Source organism: Marmota flaviventris, chromosome 1 (assembly GCF_047511675.1).
Source record: "Marmota flaviventris isolate mMarFla1 chromosome 1, mMarFla1.hap1, whole genome shotgun sequence".
In the NCBI taxonomy this organism is placed as follows: domain Eukaryota; kingdom Metazoa; phylum Chordata; class Mammalia; order Rodentia; family Sciuridae; genus Marmota; species Marmota flaviventris.
Genome location: NC_092498.1, coordinates 206,214,628 through 206,230,983, shown reverse-complemented (window position 1 = coordinate 206,230,983; position 16,356 = coordinate 206,214,628). Strand labels below are relative to the sequence as shown.

At 60.4% G+C, this 16,356-nt stretch overlaps 2 protein-coding genes across 2 annotated transcripts; one reads left to right on the top strand and one right to left on the bottom strand.

Annotated features, from left to right (window-relative positions):
* Positions 1-1,471: 1,471 nt before the first annotated feature.
* Ocel1 (occludin/ELL domain containing 1) lies at positions 1,472-4,036 on the top strand. The gene is given in 8 exon segments (XM_027932230.2): positions 1,472-1,496; positions 1,634-1,648; positions 1,651-1,667; positions 2,005-2,181; positions 2,302-2,501; positions 2,702-2,867; positions 3,100-3,153; positions 3,647-4,036. Coding segments are annotated over 8 exon segments (777 nt in total). The 3' UTR covers positions 3,770-4,036.
* Positions 4,037-6,278: 2,242 nt separating this feature from the next.
* On the bottom strand, positions 6,279-15,869 carry Nr2f6 (nuclear receptor subfamily 2 group F member 6). Its single transcript, XM_027932505.2, has 4 exons — positions 15,055-15,869; positions 11,617-11,711; positions 8,353-8,913; positions 6,279-6,997 (listed from the first exon to the last, which is right to left on the bottom strand). The coding sequence occupies exons 1-4, from the start codon at positions 15,330-15,332 to the stop codon at positions 6,726-6,728; spliced, it is 1,206 nt and encodes a 401-aa protein (XP_027788306.1). The 5' UTR covers positions 15,333-15,869; the 3' UTR covers positions 6,279-6,725.
* Positions 15,870-16,356: the final 487 nt, after the last annotated feature.

Below are 16,356 nucleotides of genomic sequence, written 5' to 3'. Positions count from 1 at the left end.
AGGAGGAGAGGGATGTGGTGGCACCCTGCAGACCCGCTACTCAGGAGGCTGAGGTGGGAGGATCACTCAAACCCAGGAGTGCCAGGCAAGACCCGTCAAAAGAAATAAAAATTCAAAAATTCATTTCCTACATATTACACATATATAGCTGCAAAATACATTGGAGGATCCCATTTGTAGTAGTAGCATAAAAGATACACTATCTGATTAAACTAGTTTCCTTCAAGTATGAAGAACTAAAGCTCATCAAGGAAAAAAATCTTCAGGATGTGAACAGGAAAAGAAATACAAATGACTTCTGAAGTTTTTCACTCAGCAAATTAGGTGAAATTTAAACCTCTAAAAATACACTTGGCAATGGATACTACAGGTGCTGCTGACAAGGTTGTGAACAATCCCTCTTTCTCTGTGTAAATGATACAAACTCCAAAGAAGAGCTTGGCAGGATCTCCAAGTTTAAAACACACAGATTGCTTTGCCCTAGTGATTCCATTTCTAGGAATTTATCCAACAGATAACCCATAGGTAGCCAAGAACTGTTGGCATGGATACGTTTTGCAGTATTATTTGCAATGAGGAAAACTTATTTCTTTGAATAAGGATCTCTCCAGGAGACATAATTAACTGCTGTCTCTGGGGACAAGGTTGGGATTTTTTGCTTTTGTTTTACTCTATGAGGATGGGAGGACCCAGTGCTTCACATATGGTAGGCAAGCCTGTGCCATGGTGCTACACCCCAAGCCCTTTTTTTATTGAGACAGGATCTCCTGAGGTGCTGAGGCTGGTCTTGAACTTGAAATCCTCCTGCTTCGGCCTCCCAAGTCATTGGAATAACAGAAGGGTGCCACTGTGCCTACCTTTCTTGCCTTTTCTACTTGATTTTTCTAAAAGCCCTACGAGTTATTTAAAGAGATTCTCTTAAAATATAATGTCTGGCTTCCTGGGCGCTGTGGCGCATTTCTATAATCCCAGCTGCTCAGGAGGCCAAGGCGGGAGGATCAAAGCCAGCGTCAGCAAATTAGTGACGCTCTAAGCAACTTGGCAAGACCCTGTCTCTAAATAAAATAGAAAAAGAAAAAAAGGCTGGGGATATGGTTCAGTGGTTAAGCACCCATGGGTTCAATCCCTGGTACAAAAATAATAATTACTGACGGGGGACGGTGGCGCATGCCTATCATCCCTGCGAGGCTGAGGCAGGAAGACCACAAGTTCCAGGCCAGCCTCAATAACTTTGTGAGACCCTCAACAACTTAGAGAGACCCTGTCTCAAAAAATAAAAAGGTCTGGGGGGTGTAGCTCAGTGTTAGAGCGCCTCTGGGTTCAATCTCCAGTATTCAAAATTATATATATTTAAAAAATAAAAATATAGCTGCTGAAAAAAATAAATACAGCTCGCGAAAACCTCCACATTTTTCAGACAAACGAAGAGAAGTTGAACTTCAACCCAGATACACAGCGGGTCTGGGTCGAGATGGGACTCGAACCTGCGTTTCAGGGTTTGTAGCCAAGCCCCGCCACGCCAGACCCGCCCCTGCGTCTCCAGGCCCCGCCCACGCCCTGCCCAATAGACCCTACCAGTTGGGTCCAGCCCGCAGTTAAACGCACATCCCCGATGCAAGTGCCTTTCCGGCAGGGGACAGAGGCTCAGATTTCGGACGCTGGGACAGGTGACGCCGGGCGGGAACGATCCTGCAGGCGGGGTGGAGGTCCCGGGGGGATCTCGGGGGCTGTGATCGGTGGGCTCCTCCTCGGAAAGCGCGAAGCTCTGGCAGCGTGGTGTTGGTTAACTAGAGTCCGAGCCCAGCTGCGTAGTGATGTTATGAGCATTTGCTTATCGCGTTTCCGGGTTTCGCGAATAGGGGAGGAGCCTGAGGCGCGCTGGTGACCAATCATGTGCGTTTATGCAAATAGAGACGGGGTGGGGCCGCGCCGGCGGGTGGTTGTGGACCGCGCTGGGCGGCCCCCGGGCGCCGCCCCCAGCCTTGCCCTCCTCCCTGTCCGCAGGCCGCCCGCAGACCGCGCCCGCCACGCGCGGGCCACGCCGCCCCCCGCGGGACCCGCCCCCCAGCTCGGGGACCTGGGAGCGGCCCCTGCCGGAGGCAGATGCCGGCCCGGGAGCATTCCCGGGCCCGCGGCGCCCGGGGGATCTCGCAGACCCGCCCGCCTGGCCCTGGGCCCCCGGTGAGTGTGGCCCAGAGGAGTCCACAGGCTGGGCCTCGGCAAAGATCCAGACCCCCCCGGTTAAAAGACCCCAATTTCCTGACACACGCTCCCCACTCCCCTTTAACCCCAAACCTGCAGGGAACAGTGCCTCCAGACCACAAAACCAGCGCCCCCCGCCCGCGACACCAGCCCCAGCCCGCATTCCACAAGGCCAGGCCCAGGAAGATTGTATTTGAGGATGAACTAAATCCCCAGGCCCTCCTGGTCACCACGAAGCCTACTAGAGCCATCCGTGCGGAGCAAATGCCTAGGCCCCATCCTTCTCCCGACTATGAGCTGTGAGTGTCCCCCGGTGGTGGCTCTTGATGCCTGGGAACAGGGAAGGAGCGCTGAAGCTGGGGCTTTGCCCAGGAGTTTACTAGAGAGGAAAAGGGTATTTCGAGCAGGGAATCAAACAAGGGCTTGGAAAAAACTAACTCCGCTGATGAAGGGAACCAGGGAGTTCCTTCCACGCACCCTGACCCCTTCAACCCGGCAGCAAGTACCCACCGGTCAGCAGTGAGAGGGAACGCAGCCGCTATGTCGCAGTGTTCCAGGACCAGTATGGAGAGTTCCTGGAGCTCCGGCAAGAGGTGGGGTCCACACAGGCAAAGCTCCAGCAGCTGGAGGCCCTGATGAGCTCGCTGCCCCCACCCCAAAGCCAGGTCAGCACTGGGCAGAAACCCCTGCTGCCCACAACCCTTCAAGTGGCCTGACCTAAGCCCCTGGGACACCCACTGGGTCCAGATCCTTGGTGGCTTCTTCCTCTAGGCTGGATGGGTGCCACAACACATGGCCAAGGGCAGCGCTCAAGGTCTCACCTGGGTGGGTCACTGAGCCTCCGTATTCTTCCTTGGCTCCAATCTCCTGAGCTACTTCCTCCTCCTCCCCTTGCAGAAGGAGGCCCAAGTTGCAGCTCGCGTCTGGAGGGAGTTTGAGAAAAAGTGGAGGGTGAGTCAGGACACCTGGGTTACATAGCTTCTCCCTTGCACTCCTGAGTGTTGTGAAGCTGGGACACCTGTGCCCAGTTCAAAAACAAAAAAGCTGAGGCTTGGGCAACCCTACTGGGTCCCCTCCCGCCCTGCAGGAGCTCTGTCTCTTTTCTTCTCACTCTAAATCATACTCTTTTTTTTTTTAATCTTGTGCATCTCTTTTTTTAAATTTATTTTTGCATTACAATTCTTAATACACCTTTATACCACAATTTATCATATCTCTGGTTGTATATAAGCTATGTTGACACCAAATTCACGTCTTCATACATGTATTTTGTATGATGATGAGGGTCTCCTTCCACCATCCATGCTATTCCCCTTCTCCCTCTCAGTCATCCTCTTTTACACTCAAAAAATGGAGGCTTACAGAGGAAAAGACAAAGGGCTGAACAGCACAAGGACCATTGGCTAGACTGCTACAAGGACTTCCCTGGCTCTTTCCCTCCCAGGACCCTGGCTTCCTGGACAAGCAGTTGCGCTGTCGCTATCTGAAGGCCAAACTGAGGCACCTCAAGACCCAGATCCAGAAATTCGATGACCAAGAGGACAGTGAGGGCTCTGTGTACTTCTGAGTGTCCTGGAGACTGGCAGCAAGACCAGGGTAGGGATCCCTTGGTTCTCTGCCCGCCTGCCAGCCTTTGGACTTGCCTTTCTCCCCTGGCCTGGTGAGCCTTGGCTGATTGCAGGCTCCGTGGTCAGCTTTAATGGCCCCTCTCCCAGGACCTCCCCTGGGAATGCCAACCCTGACCTTATGAGGACTGAGACCTCAGGCCCTTCGGTGGAAGCAGTGCTGCTCTCATCCCACCATCCTCCCAGGGGAATAAAGGGGGATCAAAGACCTTCTGTCTCCAACTGCTTGACACTCCTGGTTTTGCTCAGTAGTCACCAGAAAATCAAAGGAAAAAAACTGTTCTGTTCTGCTGTGTGACTTGGGAGGCTGAGGCGGGAGGACTGAGGCCATCCTCAGCAACTTAGCAAGACCCTGTCTCAAAAATAAGTAAATAAATAAAGAAGGACCAGGGATGTAGTTCAGTGGTAAGGGGCCCCTGGGTTCAATCCCCAGTACAAAAAAAATAAATAAAAGTTGTGTTTTCCAGAGTGGAGAAAACAGTGAGCTCCTGAGAAGGACCCTTGTCTGGGGTCTTGAGTGGGCTCGAACCTCACCTGTGCACAGAGCTCCCTTGGCTCCAGGAGCCTCCGGCGGCCTCTGGTCAAAGGCGGAGGAGCCAACTCCAGCAGCCCCAGGGAGCCACTTTCTGCAGGTCCAACAATGGAAGCCAGGTGGACAGAGGACCCCAGAGTCTCACCAGGCAGCTTCCCGAGGACTCATGGGGTGCAGCACTGGAGCCACCTGGGGGGCCCCCAGGTCCTGAGGAGACCCTGCCCCTGCCCCAAGTTTCCCCTTGTCCACTTCTCCAGGCCCTGCAGGCTGGATGGGGATGGACGCCAGGCAGGCACGGGCACAGCTGACACCTGGCCTGGTGGAGGGTCCCCCGGTGCCAGACCCATGCCAGGCCCTGGGTAGGGCAGGTGGGGCACAGGTGGCCAGGATCCGGCCAGGCGGGTGGTAGCAGACCAGATACAGCCCTTTCTGAGTCTTTCCCACGGAGCCACAGGGGACAGCGGCAATTGAGGCTACCTGGAGGCCAGGTAGACAGTGCCAGCCACTAGCCATGAGGCTAGTCCTCGAGAAGCCCATAGTCTGGGGAAGGAAGGCCAAGCCCAGTAACAGAAAGATGAACAGCAGAGTCTTAAGATCCAGGGAGGCTCAAGATATTCTCCTACAGGAGGCCATATGGGAAGGGTTTTGTGGAAAAGTGAGAGTTGAGCAGTGAGGCCTGGCTGGATTCCTGCCCAGGGACAGACAGGACAGACCTCAAGGTCTTAGTCCTCAGACGTCTCATGAAGCTGAAGAGTAAAGTGCTGCTGTCCAGCCTGCTGGAGTGGACATACACCCACTCACCCAAAGGCGCTCGGGAGACCCTGGCCCAGGCAGAGCCCAGTGCAGCCTCCGTAGGGCCCAGCGTCCTCCCCACCCTGCTTCCCTGCATCCCTCTCTGGAGACAGGGCGCTCCTGAGACCCTCATTTATTTCACAGGAAGTGGCTTCACACACACACACACACACACACACACACAGCGTCTTCCTCGGCCTCCCTCAAGATGGCCATGGAGAGCCTGAGATGCTGATGGCAGACACTGCAGGGCCGAGTCTGGCCTGGCCTGCAGGGGGCGGACCTGAGTCCTTCCTTTGCTGTGGCATCTTTTGGGGGTGGATTGGGGAGCTCTGGGGATTGGTCCAGGACCTCATGCATGCTAAACACAGAAGATGGCTGCTAGATCCTATAGGTGTCTTCCCAGCCCAGAGCTGGGGACAAATCCAGAGGTTGGGATGACAGGTCCCTGGCGCCCTGTGGAACTGCACATCAGACCCACTCAATTAAGTCCCCATTTTAAAGTCTGTCTGCACTCTCGTCGTGCTAATATTAGAAACAACCTGGGGCTTTTAGTCACTTGAGAGAAGAAACTGAACTCAAATGATCTTGAACACAAAAGGGAAAATCTGAGCTCATGGAATTTAAAACACCAAGAATTTCAGGTATGGCTTGATCCAGGGGCTCCAAAGGCATCATGGGAAACTGATCTCTCAGCTGCACTGCTTTAATTCTCTTTCCAGTTCCAAGTGTGCCATTGACTCTCCCTGGCCTGCTTGCACTCACATGTCACCATGAACCAATGACTGTGGCCAGAGAAATGGAGGGCCCGTGCTATCTGGGCTGAGATCATGTGCCAGGACTAGCCACGGGTATTTCTCCCAAGGACACTAGAGCCCAGTCACCATAATTAGTACTGACCAAAGAAAATGTGTTTGGCCCAGAATGTGGAGGAATCCAAATCTAGGAGGCTCCCCCTGAGGAGCCAGAGCAGGACCATGAACCTGAGCGCCTGGGTGCAGATCCTGGGCTCCCCGGCCAGCCTCCCCTCCCACCTGCCCAACAAGACACCGATCGCCAGTTCACGGTAGCGGGAGCAGTGGGTGTGGTGCCCGTTTCACCCTCTCCTCAAAGATGGCTCGGGAGGCTACACAGGTAGGAAACGGCTTTATTATTGGCCTCGTGTGTGTCACCTAGTGTCCAACGTGGACCCCATGTCCGGAGGAGCTGCCTGCATATGCAGCTGCCCCTCCAGGCCAGAGGCCAGGCCTTCGCCCACATCACCGGGAGGCCAACTCCACCCTCCCGCAAGTTCATGCTCGAGACGCGGAGGGACAAGGCAGGCCCAGCACTGGGCCCTCCATCCCTGGGCCCTCCTTGGGTGGGGTTCCAGGAGGGGCCAGCTGGGCCTGGAAGATCAGTCTCTTTTTGGTTTTATGATCATTTAAAAAACGGGAAAGACAAACATTCCACAGTCTTTAAAAAATAGGTGTCTCGGGAGAGAAGCCAGGGCCCTCACCCTGGGTCCCTCGAGGCCGGCATCCGTGTCCCTTGAGGTCTGCAGATCAGCCAGTGTGCACCCAGCCCTCCCACAGTCACTGTCCCGAGTAGGGCCAGTTGAAGGTACTTCCTGACAGCAGCATGTCCCGGATCAGCGTCTCGATGGGCGTCTTGCCCACCAGGCGCATGAAGAACAGCTGGGAGATGAGGGACGCGGGCACCGCTCGCAAGGCAGGGAGCCGCAGCAGCAGGCGGCCAAAGCGCTGGGGCTGGGACGGGTACTGAGCCCGCACGTACTCCGTGAGAGCCACTTGTGCCTTCTCCTGCAGGCTCTCCACGTGGGCCGGGTCTGAGAGGCCACAGGCATCTGTCGGACATGAGGGCAAGGTCAGACTGCAGGCAGCAGAACACACAGGGCCCACAGGGGTGACTGCTTAGGGGCCATCACTCAGGGCTGTGTTCAAGGATGGGGCCACTCTGGAGGTGAGAGATGGGCCCTGGGGCATAAATTGGGACATCTAAGCTGGGCAGGGTGGCAATGGCCAGCAATCTCAGCAATTCAGGAGGCCAAAGCTGGAGGATAGCCAGCCTCAGCCTTAGACCCTGTCTCAAACACAACGATCCAAAAAGAAAAAAAAAAAAAAAAACTGGGGATGTGGCTCGATGGTTAGGTGCCCCTTGGTTCGAAATTGGGGCATCTAAGGAAGTGTTGATGTTCAAGGTGGAGGTAGACCTGACAGCAATGACCTCGAGGTGCAGCAGGCAGTGATGCCTCCTTTGGAAGGGACACAAGTTATGGCCACGCATCAGGCTGGGGAAGAAAGAGGCAGGGCCCAGCTGGTTCCAGGCGGCCTGGAGTGAATGTGGGGACCAGTGGAAGTGGCGGCACTCTAGAAGGGTACCGTGAAACTGAGACTCAAAAGTCTACTGGGGAAAGAAGAGATGGCAAATCCAAATTTATCAAATACAGGCAGGCAGCCACCCAGAGTGCTGGTGTCCCAAGGAAATATCTGGTGGCCCGAATCCTTCCAGCCAGCTTAGGAACCTCCAGGGGACAGACTGGGAAGTGTTTTTCCAAAGTACAGAATCCCAGCTGGAGGTGCAGCGGGTGGCAGAGGCCACAGCTGTGGGTTTTTCCCGAGGCAGGGGAGGGGGTGGTGGTGTAAGTCTCTCAAAATTAACAAGAGTCAGGTGTGGCTCTGTGGCCCAGGTGCTTGAGGCCCTGGGTTCTGTCCCCTGTAGGGCAACACAAACAAACAACTGCAGGTCTTTGGCTGTGGATGGTCCCTAAAGACCTTAGGGTCCCCTCCAGCCGCACCTGAGGGCGGGGCCTTCAAGCCACGCCCCCACTCCCAACCAGCGCAGCTCCGGCCACCCGGGGGCCTGGGCCAGCCCAGAGATCTGGGAGAGAGGGCCGGCAGAGAGCCCAGGCCAGGCGGCGGGGGGCCTCTCCGCTCTCCTCCTGCTCCCGGCTGGCTTTGATGAGGGGGAGGGGGCGTGGGAATCCCGGAGGCCGGTCTTGGGAGCCGAGTCGCTGGTCCCCTGGGTCTGGGGCCCGAGCTTGGAGTCCCTTGGGAGTCTTGAGATGGGGGGGAGGGGATGTCCGGGTGTCGCACTGGCGGCAGCGTCCTCGCCCCGCCCCGCGGGCCCCAGGTCTGGGGAGTGGGGTGTCCCTGGGGGTGGAGACCCAGCCCGCACCCTCCCTGCAGCCCCGGCCCTCACCGGGCGTGAAGAGCGCGATGGCCTTGAGGCAGCCGTACTCGGCGGAGTCCACCTGCAGGCGGCCCAGCTTGTCCACCTGCTCCTGGAAGGCCCGCACCTGGTCCATGAAGGCCACGGCGCGCTCGGCGGCCATGGGGGCGGCGTGCAGGCCGGCGGCGGCCAGCAGCGGCGCCGTGTGCAGGGGCAGCGCCGCCTGCGCCGCGTTCAGCACGAACAGCTCGCTCCAGCTGAGGCGCAGCAGCGCCACCTGGTCGGCCACCGGCAGCTCGGGGAAGAAGGGAGCGTGGCGCGCCCACTCCACGGTGCTGAAGAGCAGCCGCGCCGCCAGCTCGCACACGTTGTCGATGCCCAGCACCGCGCCCGCCGCGCCGCCGCCCGCGCCGAAGCGCCCGGCCGCCGCGGGGTAGGGCTCGGCGCGCAGCAGCTGCGCGATCAGCTCCGACACGGGCTGGCCCGGGAACAGGTCTCCGCCCGCCGCCGCCAGCGCCGAGCCCGGGGGGCTGCCCGAGGAGGCGGCCACGGCGCCGGGCAGCGAGTGCGGGATGCGGCCGCGCTGCACCGCTGCGGGGAGGGCGGGGGCAGGAGTGAGGGGCGGGAAGAGGACAGGCGGGGACACGGGGGACACGTATGGGAAGACAAGGCAAGAGGGGAAGCAGGAAGAAAGGGGAGGAAGACAAAAGTGGGCAGAGGGTCACTCGACCTTTCTCCGGACCCCCAACCTCACCCCCTGGGCGCACCACCCCTTGGAGCCAGGAGGCTGCAGGCCCCACCTACTCTGCCCTGACCCACCAACCGGAGGGAGGTCCATCTCCCCTGCCCCAGCTTCTGGGGGACAGGAAGCATCTCCCCCTGCCCCCAGTGGGACCAACTGCCTTCTCACTGGATGTGAGCTCTGCTCCTTGGCCCTCGCTGGATCTGTCAATCACATCCCCAGCTGTCAATCAATGGGGTCCTAAAAGCTAAGGATGGAGCCGAGGAGGACTTGGGACCTCCTGGCCAGCCGAGTTCCCAAAGCCAGTGACCAAGCTCCGCCAGCCCATCTCTGGTGCAGACCCACTGTCTCCACCTCCACCAGCGGCCCGAGGGCAGGGCCTGTGTCGGCCCCAGGCCTGGGACTGGGGTCCAGCCTGCAACAGGCCCTCAGTAAAGAACAGCTGCCCTGGGCAGCCTTTCCCATGAAGGGAGGAGGCTCCATTGATGCCAGGGTTCATGTCTCCAGGGACCAAGTGAGTGGGAAGAGGGCAACTGAGGCACAAAGCAGCTGAGGGTGCTGCAGCGCTACCGGGCTGTGCTGGGCAGGGCGGGTGCCAGGCAGAGACCAAGTAACGAGCTGGCACACCCTGTGAACTCCAGGTCAGCTCAGCATGGAGCCAGTGGAAGAGGGGACCTGGCAGGAACCAGGGGCAGCAGAGAAGCAGAGGCATGAGTTGGAGCTGCTGTCATTGATTTTTGAGTCTGAGTCCCTTGTGAAATGGGTACAGAGGGGAAAAGGCCCACAAGTGTTGCCCCCTCCCAAGGGACCATCTGCCCCTTTGCTCACTGGATTGTTAACCCCACTCTCACCAACCCTCCTTGACCAGCCATGTTCCTGCCTCAGGGCCTTTGCACCTGATCTTCCCTCTTCCTCAAACCCCCATTGCCAGCTTCTTGCTCTTCACTCAGATCAGACTGTGGGGACTCAGTTCCCAACCACAACTCTCTTGCCCTCAGACCTTGGCCTCACTGACCTGTCCTGTGTCTATTGCTTGAGCTATAAAACAGGTGATGACGATGACACCATCACTGAATTCACTGAGAATTTATACAACTAGTGTTACAGGAAGGGCAGAATGGATTCAAACCAAAAACCATTTATTGAGCACCTACTGTATGCCAGGCCCTGGACTAGGGGCTAGGGACATATCAGTGAACAAGAAAGATCAAGATCCCCACCCTTAGGGGATGACATTGTGACAGGGAGCACGGTGGATGGTGTGAAATTAAGCGGGGACAGCAGGGGAGGGTAATGAGGAGGGCTTCTCTGAGGAGGTGATGTTCAAGGCAACCTTGAAGGAGGGGAAGGAGATAAAGGGGGAAGCCATGCAGCTATCTGGAGGAAAAGCAGTCTGGGCAGAGGGAACAGCCCACGCAAGGGTCCTGAGGCAGGACAGCGCTCAAAGCACGAGTTCTGATCCTGACTGAGACCTCGGAGATCCCAGTCCTGATTTGAGGTATATCAGTATCTTAGATCAAATGCACAAGCAGAGGCAAAATCCAGGTTGGGGAAGGGGGCAGGGACAAAGGAGTCACCTTCAAACCTAAAGGGACCAAAGGGAGCAGTGTTTCCTTGAGGTAGGCTTGTCTGGGTTTTGGTTGCAGTGCTGGAGACGGACCCCAGGGTGTCTACTGCCAAACTACATCTCCAGCTGCTTTTAATCGTATTTTGAGACAGGGTCTCACTAAGTTGTCCAGGCTGGTCTCTAACTTGCGATCCTCCTGCCTCAGCCTCCTAGTAGATGGGATTACCACACCCAGTGCAGATGATTTTAAGACAAAGATTTTGAGCAGCTTTTCCCAGAGAGGTCCAGCAAGAAGGAACTAACTTTCAGCAGCTGACACTCAAGTTAGATGCCAGGAAGAACTGACAGCCTAACCTGTAACCCAGCACAGGGAATCTGGTCCAACAGACTGAATTCCGTCCTAAGACCCAGGGCTCCTGGGGTACCGCTGGGTTCCACTTGAATTCCAAGGGCCACCGAATCACAGGCCCTGCTGCCCAGCACGTGTCTGTCGGCCCAGATTCCCGGGGCAGGGGCAGGAGGCTGGACTTGCCTCTGGCTCCCAGGGCCTGGGGTCAGGAGGAAGGACAGGCCACCTTTTGCCTTAATCTGGCCGAGTTCCTGCCTTGGACAAACACACACAAGGGGGGTGGAGGTGGAGGCGAGGCCAGTCAAATCAAACACAGAAGGGACAGGGAGGCCACCAAGGAGTCAGGCTGGGGATCTGCCTCTGAGGCCAGGGGAGACACCGAGGACTCTGAGAAGAGGGGCTGGCTGAGAAAGCCCCCGAGGGCCCCGGCGGGACCCTGGCCTCTCAGCTGCAGGGGCCTCGGGTCATAATGCAGCCTAGGGCCAGGCTGCAGCCCAGGGCTCAAGGACAGTGGGAAGGAGGCTGCAGGGGGAAGGAGGCTGCAGGGGGAAGGAGGCTGCGGGGGGAAGGAGGCTGCAGGCGGGAGCCGTCCCTGGGCCGACGGCTGGGGAGGCCTCGCAGCCCCAGCACACTCACCCTCCTTCCGCATGCCCACTCGGAAGCACTTCTTGAGGCGGCAGTACTGGCACTGGTTCCGATGATGCTGGTCGATTTGGCAGTCACGGTTGGACCTGGGGACACACAGAAGCCAGGCTCCCATAACATCCACACCATCTCCCTGAGCCGCCCTGGGGAACGGGCTGGGGCTCCCTGGGCCGGGGCTCGGCACTGAGGGCTCCAGGTAGGGAAGGGCGGGAAGGGCAGGTGGCCGCGGGCTGAGCGGGCAGGTGTCTGGGGAGGCAGTGAGCACAGCAAGGGGCCCCGGAAGGGGTGCTGGAGCGCAGTGGAGCTCTCGGGGAGAGGGGCAACAGGACAGAGAGCCAGGACAGAGAACTGAATGGTGTCACTGTATTTGGTCAACGTCAGGCTAAGAGGTAGGGCCCCTGTCCCCAGGGTCACTATGGGGGGGAGAGAAGGGACCTGGTCAGGGAGCTGGGTTTGTGAGTGACTAAGGCACTAGAGGCCAGGCCATGTGCCAGGGGTCTATGGGGTCACACCACTGGGGACCCCGGCACACTGCCTGCCCAGGGCCTGCACTCAGGAGGAATGAACCCAGGAGCCCCTGGTCCCCCTGAGGGCCACGGCCACCTCCCCTCCTCTGAGTCCATCCAGGCCGGAAGCCACCCTGAGCTGCTTCCTCTGCGCAGCCCGGTGGCCTGCTGCTGTCCCTTCCAGGAGGTCCCAACAGGGAGTGGGCTCCCTGGCCAGGCTCAGCCCCCAGGAGGGAAAGCTCAGGCCCTTGTTCTTCGGATGTCCCCAGAACCCTCTCCCCTTGGCCCCCGCACTCCCCCATGGGCTGGGGGCTCCCTGAGGCCCGGGGCCAGACACCCCTGCACCAAGAGGACACGGTGAGAGACTGAAATAAACCCTCCAAACATTAAAGACACAGAGGGGCACCCAGCTGTGACGCCCAGCCAAAACTGCACGGGTGGCCTTCCTACAGGGATGCTGTGGGCCTGGGGCGGGGTGGGAGAGCCAGGCCCAGCCAGGGAACTCAGAGGCAGGGCAAACAGGGCGGAGGCCGAGGCACCAGCCACTGAGCCCAGCAAGAGGCCCGACTAGGGCAGAGGGAACTCAGGCAGAACCCGAACAAAGCCCCAGCAGACTGCAGGGGGAGGATCCAGGGCAGCAGGGTGGAACGGGCCAGGCCTGGGGCCCAAGGGCAGGGGGCCTACTCAGGGCCATCTGACCTCAGGGGAGGCCCTGAGCCTTCGGCCTCAACTTTCCCAGCTATAGAATTTGAACAGATCTGTCTCCCCAGATAAGGAAACAGTAAGTTCTTCCTGTTATCTCACCTAAAGAGTATATACCTTGCCCAATCACATGGCCCAGTTCAGCCTCCTCTTTGGCTTTTGGCCTTTGGCCTCCAGTCCTATTTTTTTCTTTCTTTTTGGAGATGGGACCTTGCTATGTCGCCCAGGCTGGCCCAGAACTCCACAGCTCAAGCCATCCTCCTGCCTGGGCCTCTGGAGCAGCTGGGACCACAAGTGTGCGCCTCTGCCAGGGTGTCCAGTTCAGGACACAGCCCTCCCCTGCTCGGCCTCAGTCTAGCACTACAGACCCATTGGCTCCAGCTCCTCCAGGGCCTGACAGTCTGGTCTTACAACCCAGCTCCCCCAGCTGCCACCTGGGCCCCCTCAGGAGTGCCCGCTCCTGCTGGCCAAACCCTTCATGCTTAAAAGAACCACCTGGGTCCCTCCTCCGGGAAGCCTTCCCTGACCCCCAGGCAAACCCCTGTGCTCCCTCCCTAGGAGGCCAGACCCAACAGGCTCCGGGCATCGGTGTCTCCTCCAGACTGAGAGCCTGTAGAGGACAAGGCTCGGACTGGGGTCTTTCTAGGGCACTGACATGAAACCCCCCCAGGCCAACTGCTTAATGAACTGGAGGCTCAGAGAGAGACAGTGACTCCCCTGGGCCACACAGCTCCGAAGAATCTGCCGGCTCCAAACAACTCCCCCTCTTGCTGCACCCTGACCCCGCCCTCAGGTACACTGGGATCCTGAAACTGCCTGAGCCCCCTCCTTTGCCCTCCCTAAAGACCCAACCAGAGCACGGGCATTTATTCCAGCAGCAAGAATGAGGCCAAAGTCTGGTGGCCCAGTTAGCGCTGGAGGAGGGAGCAGGCCAGTCCCCCCACCCCCTACCTGCCCCACCCCCCAACCCACACCCACCCCCCAGCAGGCTCTGACCAGGGACCTGGGGCCAAATTCCAGCCTCAGTCATCCGGGTCCCCACATGGTGCCTCTGCCAACCAGCCCGTGGTCAGCAGCTCTCTCTGGGGATGCAATGACTCCAACTCAGCCCCCTCCCTCCCTGGCCCCACAGTTCCCCTTGCTGAGCCCAGCTGAATCAGATATGCTCCATGTGGAATCCAGGGCAGGAGGCAAGATGTCCCTGGACCTCAGTTTTGTGCATCTGGGAAATGGGACTGTCCATCCTACCCCCACAGAGACCACGTTGTTCCTGGGGGGTGCAGGGTGGGGCCTGTCAGTGAAGGAGAGGATATCCACCATTCCCTAGGCGGGACACCCAACCCTTCCTCCAGCGGACCTTCCATCCCCAGCACCAACAGGAAGAGCAGGCACAGCCACACCCTGCCGGAGGGGTCTCCAACTGGGACCACCCAGGGCTCCTCCTCAGAAGCATTTCATTCCCATAACCTCTCAGTCGCCCCAAACTTCACAGGACTGTCCAGGAGCCCCAGGTCTGCACCCATCCCTTGGTGTGTGCGCGGGGGTGCGGTCAATTCCGGTGGCCCTGCTGGCCCTCCAGTGGTGATTTCCGGTGACCCAAAGCCCAGGGAGAGCCCAGGGGGTGTCCCCTGACAGACAAGCCCAGCTCCCCTTCCACAGCAGGGCCCCTTATGTGAAAAAGACCACCCTGTGCCATCCCAGCCTCCTTCCAGCTGCCGCGGTAGCCTGGGCGACTTTGGAAGTGATATTTGACCCCAAGGGCGCGCCGTATCGATCCGCGCGGCCGCAGACAATGGCCCCTGGACGCTGCGAGCTCCACGGTCCAAGTTCCACGTTCGATTCCCGCGGGCTCTGCCGCGCGCCGAATCCCCAAGAGAAGGGGTGCCCTGGGGTTAGGGTCCCACTCCTGACAGCACCCCCAGCCCGTCCCCGCGCGGCCACGACCCCCCCCCCTCGGAGAAAAAGAACAGACGAGCAAGAAGCGGAGGCAGAAGCCGCGAGGGACCACCTGATTGGGGGGGATCTGCATCGATGCAGCGCCAACTGTATACACAACCCCAGGAAAGGAATGGCGGGAGGGGGGCTATGTCCCTAGCTCAAAGGGGGAGTGGAGGCGCAGGGAAGGTCAGCACCAGGCCCAAGGTGACCGAGCAGGTCAGAGGCCCGCCCCAGGCCGGGGCTGGTGCCCGGCGGCGGTGCGCGCGCGGAGGGGGGGGCTCACCGGCAGGTGTAGCTGAGGTTGCGGCGGATGCTCCGCTTGAAAAAGCTCTTGCAGCCCTCGCAGGTGAAGACGCCGTAATGCTTGCCGCTCGACTTGTCCCCGCACACCACACAGTCCACCTGCAGCCCCGGCCGCTCCTCGTCGCCAGGCTCCGCGTCGCTGGCGGCGCCGGGGGGCGAGGCCGAGTCTTCTTCGGCTGCGCGCGGGTAGCCGCCCGCCTTGTCCACGCCGTTCGTGTCGCCGCCGGGGCCGCCCCAGCCGCCGGTCACCATGGCCATAGCCCCAGGGCAGCGGGGCCGGGGCGCCCCCTCCTCGTTCTTCCTTTCGGGCACCCCTCTCGGCCCGGGGAAGCCTACCCGGCGCGCATCCGGCCCCGGCGCGCGGGGGGCACCGGCTGCACCCCCCAAAAAAGTTTTGCAGCAACTTCCTGCGGCCGGTCCGCGCGCCCGGGCGGAACTGGTCGGGCCGGTTCCAGGCCAACTTTCCCACGCGTGCGCGGGGCCGGCGGGGGCGCGCTAGAGGCGTGGGCCGGGGGCCCCGAGGTCTCGCGCCCCGCCGCCCTGGGGCCCCGGCAGGGGCGCGCGGGCCATGACCCGGCCCGGGCTGCGCAGGGGCCGCCCTCTGGCCTGGCCGCCGCTCGGCCTGGGTCTGCGGCCAACTTAGCGGGTCGCCATCGGAGCGCGGGAGGCCGGGGGGAAAGTTTGGCCGCAAGTTGCGCGGCCGCCCGTGGCGAGGGGGAGGGGCGGCGGGCGCGCGCCGGGGCCAGTCGCCGCGCCCCCTGGGTCCCCAGGGCCCCCAGGTGCCCGCGGCGGCCGCTCGGGGCCTGCAGGGCCGCGGGCCGGCGCCTCCCGAGCTGCCGCCCCCGCCGCGGCCGCGCCCGCCCGGCCTGGGCCTGCGCCTGGGCCCAAGCCTCGCTCTCGCCGCCGCCGCCGCTGCCGCCGACCCCGCGCGCCGGCCTCGCGCTGCGGCCGGTTTGACACACAACGTTCCATCCGCGGGGCGGGCGGGGGGCGGGGGCGGGGGCAGGGGCGCGCGCCGCGGGCTGGGGGCGGGCGCTCGTTGCCCGGGCGACGGCCGCCCTTATAAGGGCATGGGTGGCCGCGCGCGGCGCCCGGCGCCCGGGCCGGCGGGAGGGACGGGGGCGGAGCGCGGGGCCGCTGGCCTGACCCTCCCCCACCCCCTCCCCAGGCCCCCGCCCTCCACCCGCTCCAGCCTTAACCCCTGCAGGGCCGCCTCGGGGGCCTGAGCGGCGACTGCCCTCTGCCCTTCCTCTAATGTCGCCAGAATGTCTCTCCGTGGCCC

Coding starts and splice junctions, on each gene's coding strand:
- Nr2f6 (XM_027932505.2), bottom strand. CDS start 15,332: ATGGCCATGGTGACCGGCGGCTGGGGCGGCCCCGGCGGCGACACGAAC. Junction 11,712..15,054: donor AACCTCAGCTACACCTGCCG/GTGAGCCCCCCC, acceptor GTGTGTCCCCAG/GTCCAACCGTGACTGCCAAA. Junction 6,998..8,352: donor CATCGCGCTCTTCACGCCCG/GTGAGGGCCGGG, acceptor CATGTCCGACAG/ATGCCTGTGGCCTCTCAGAC.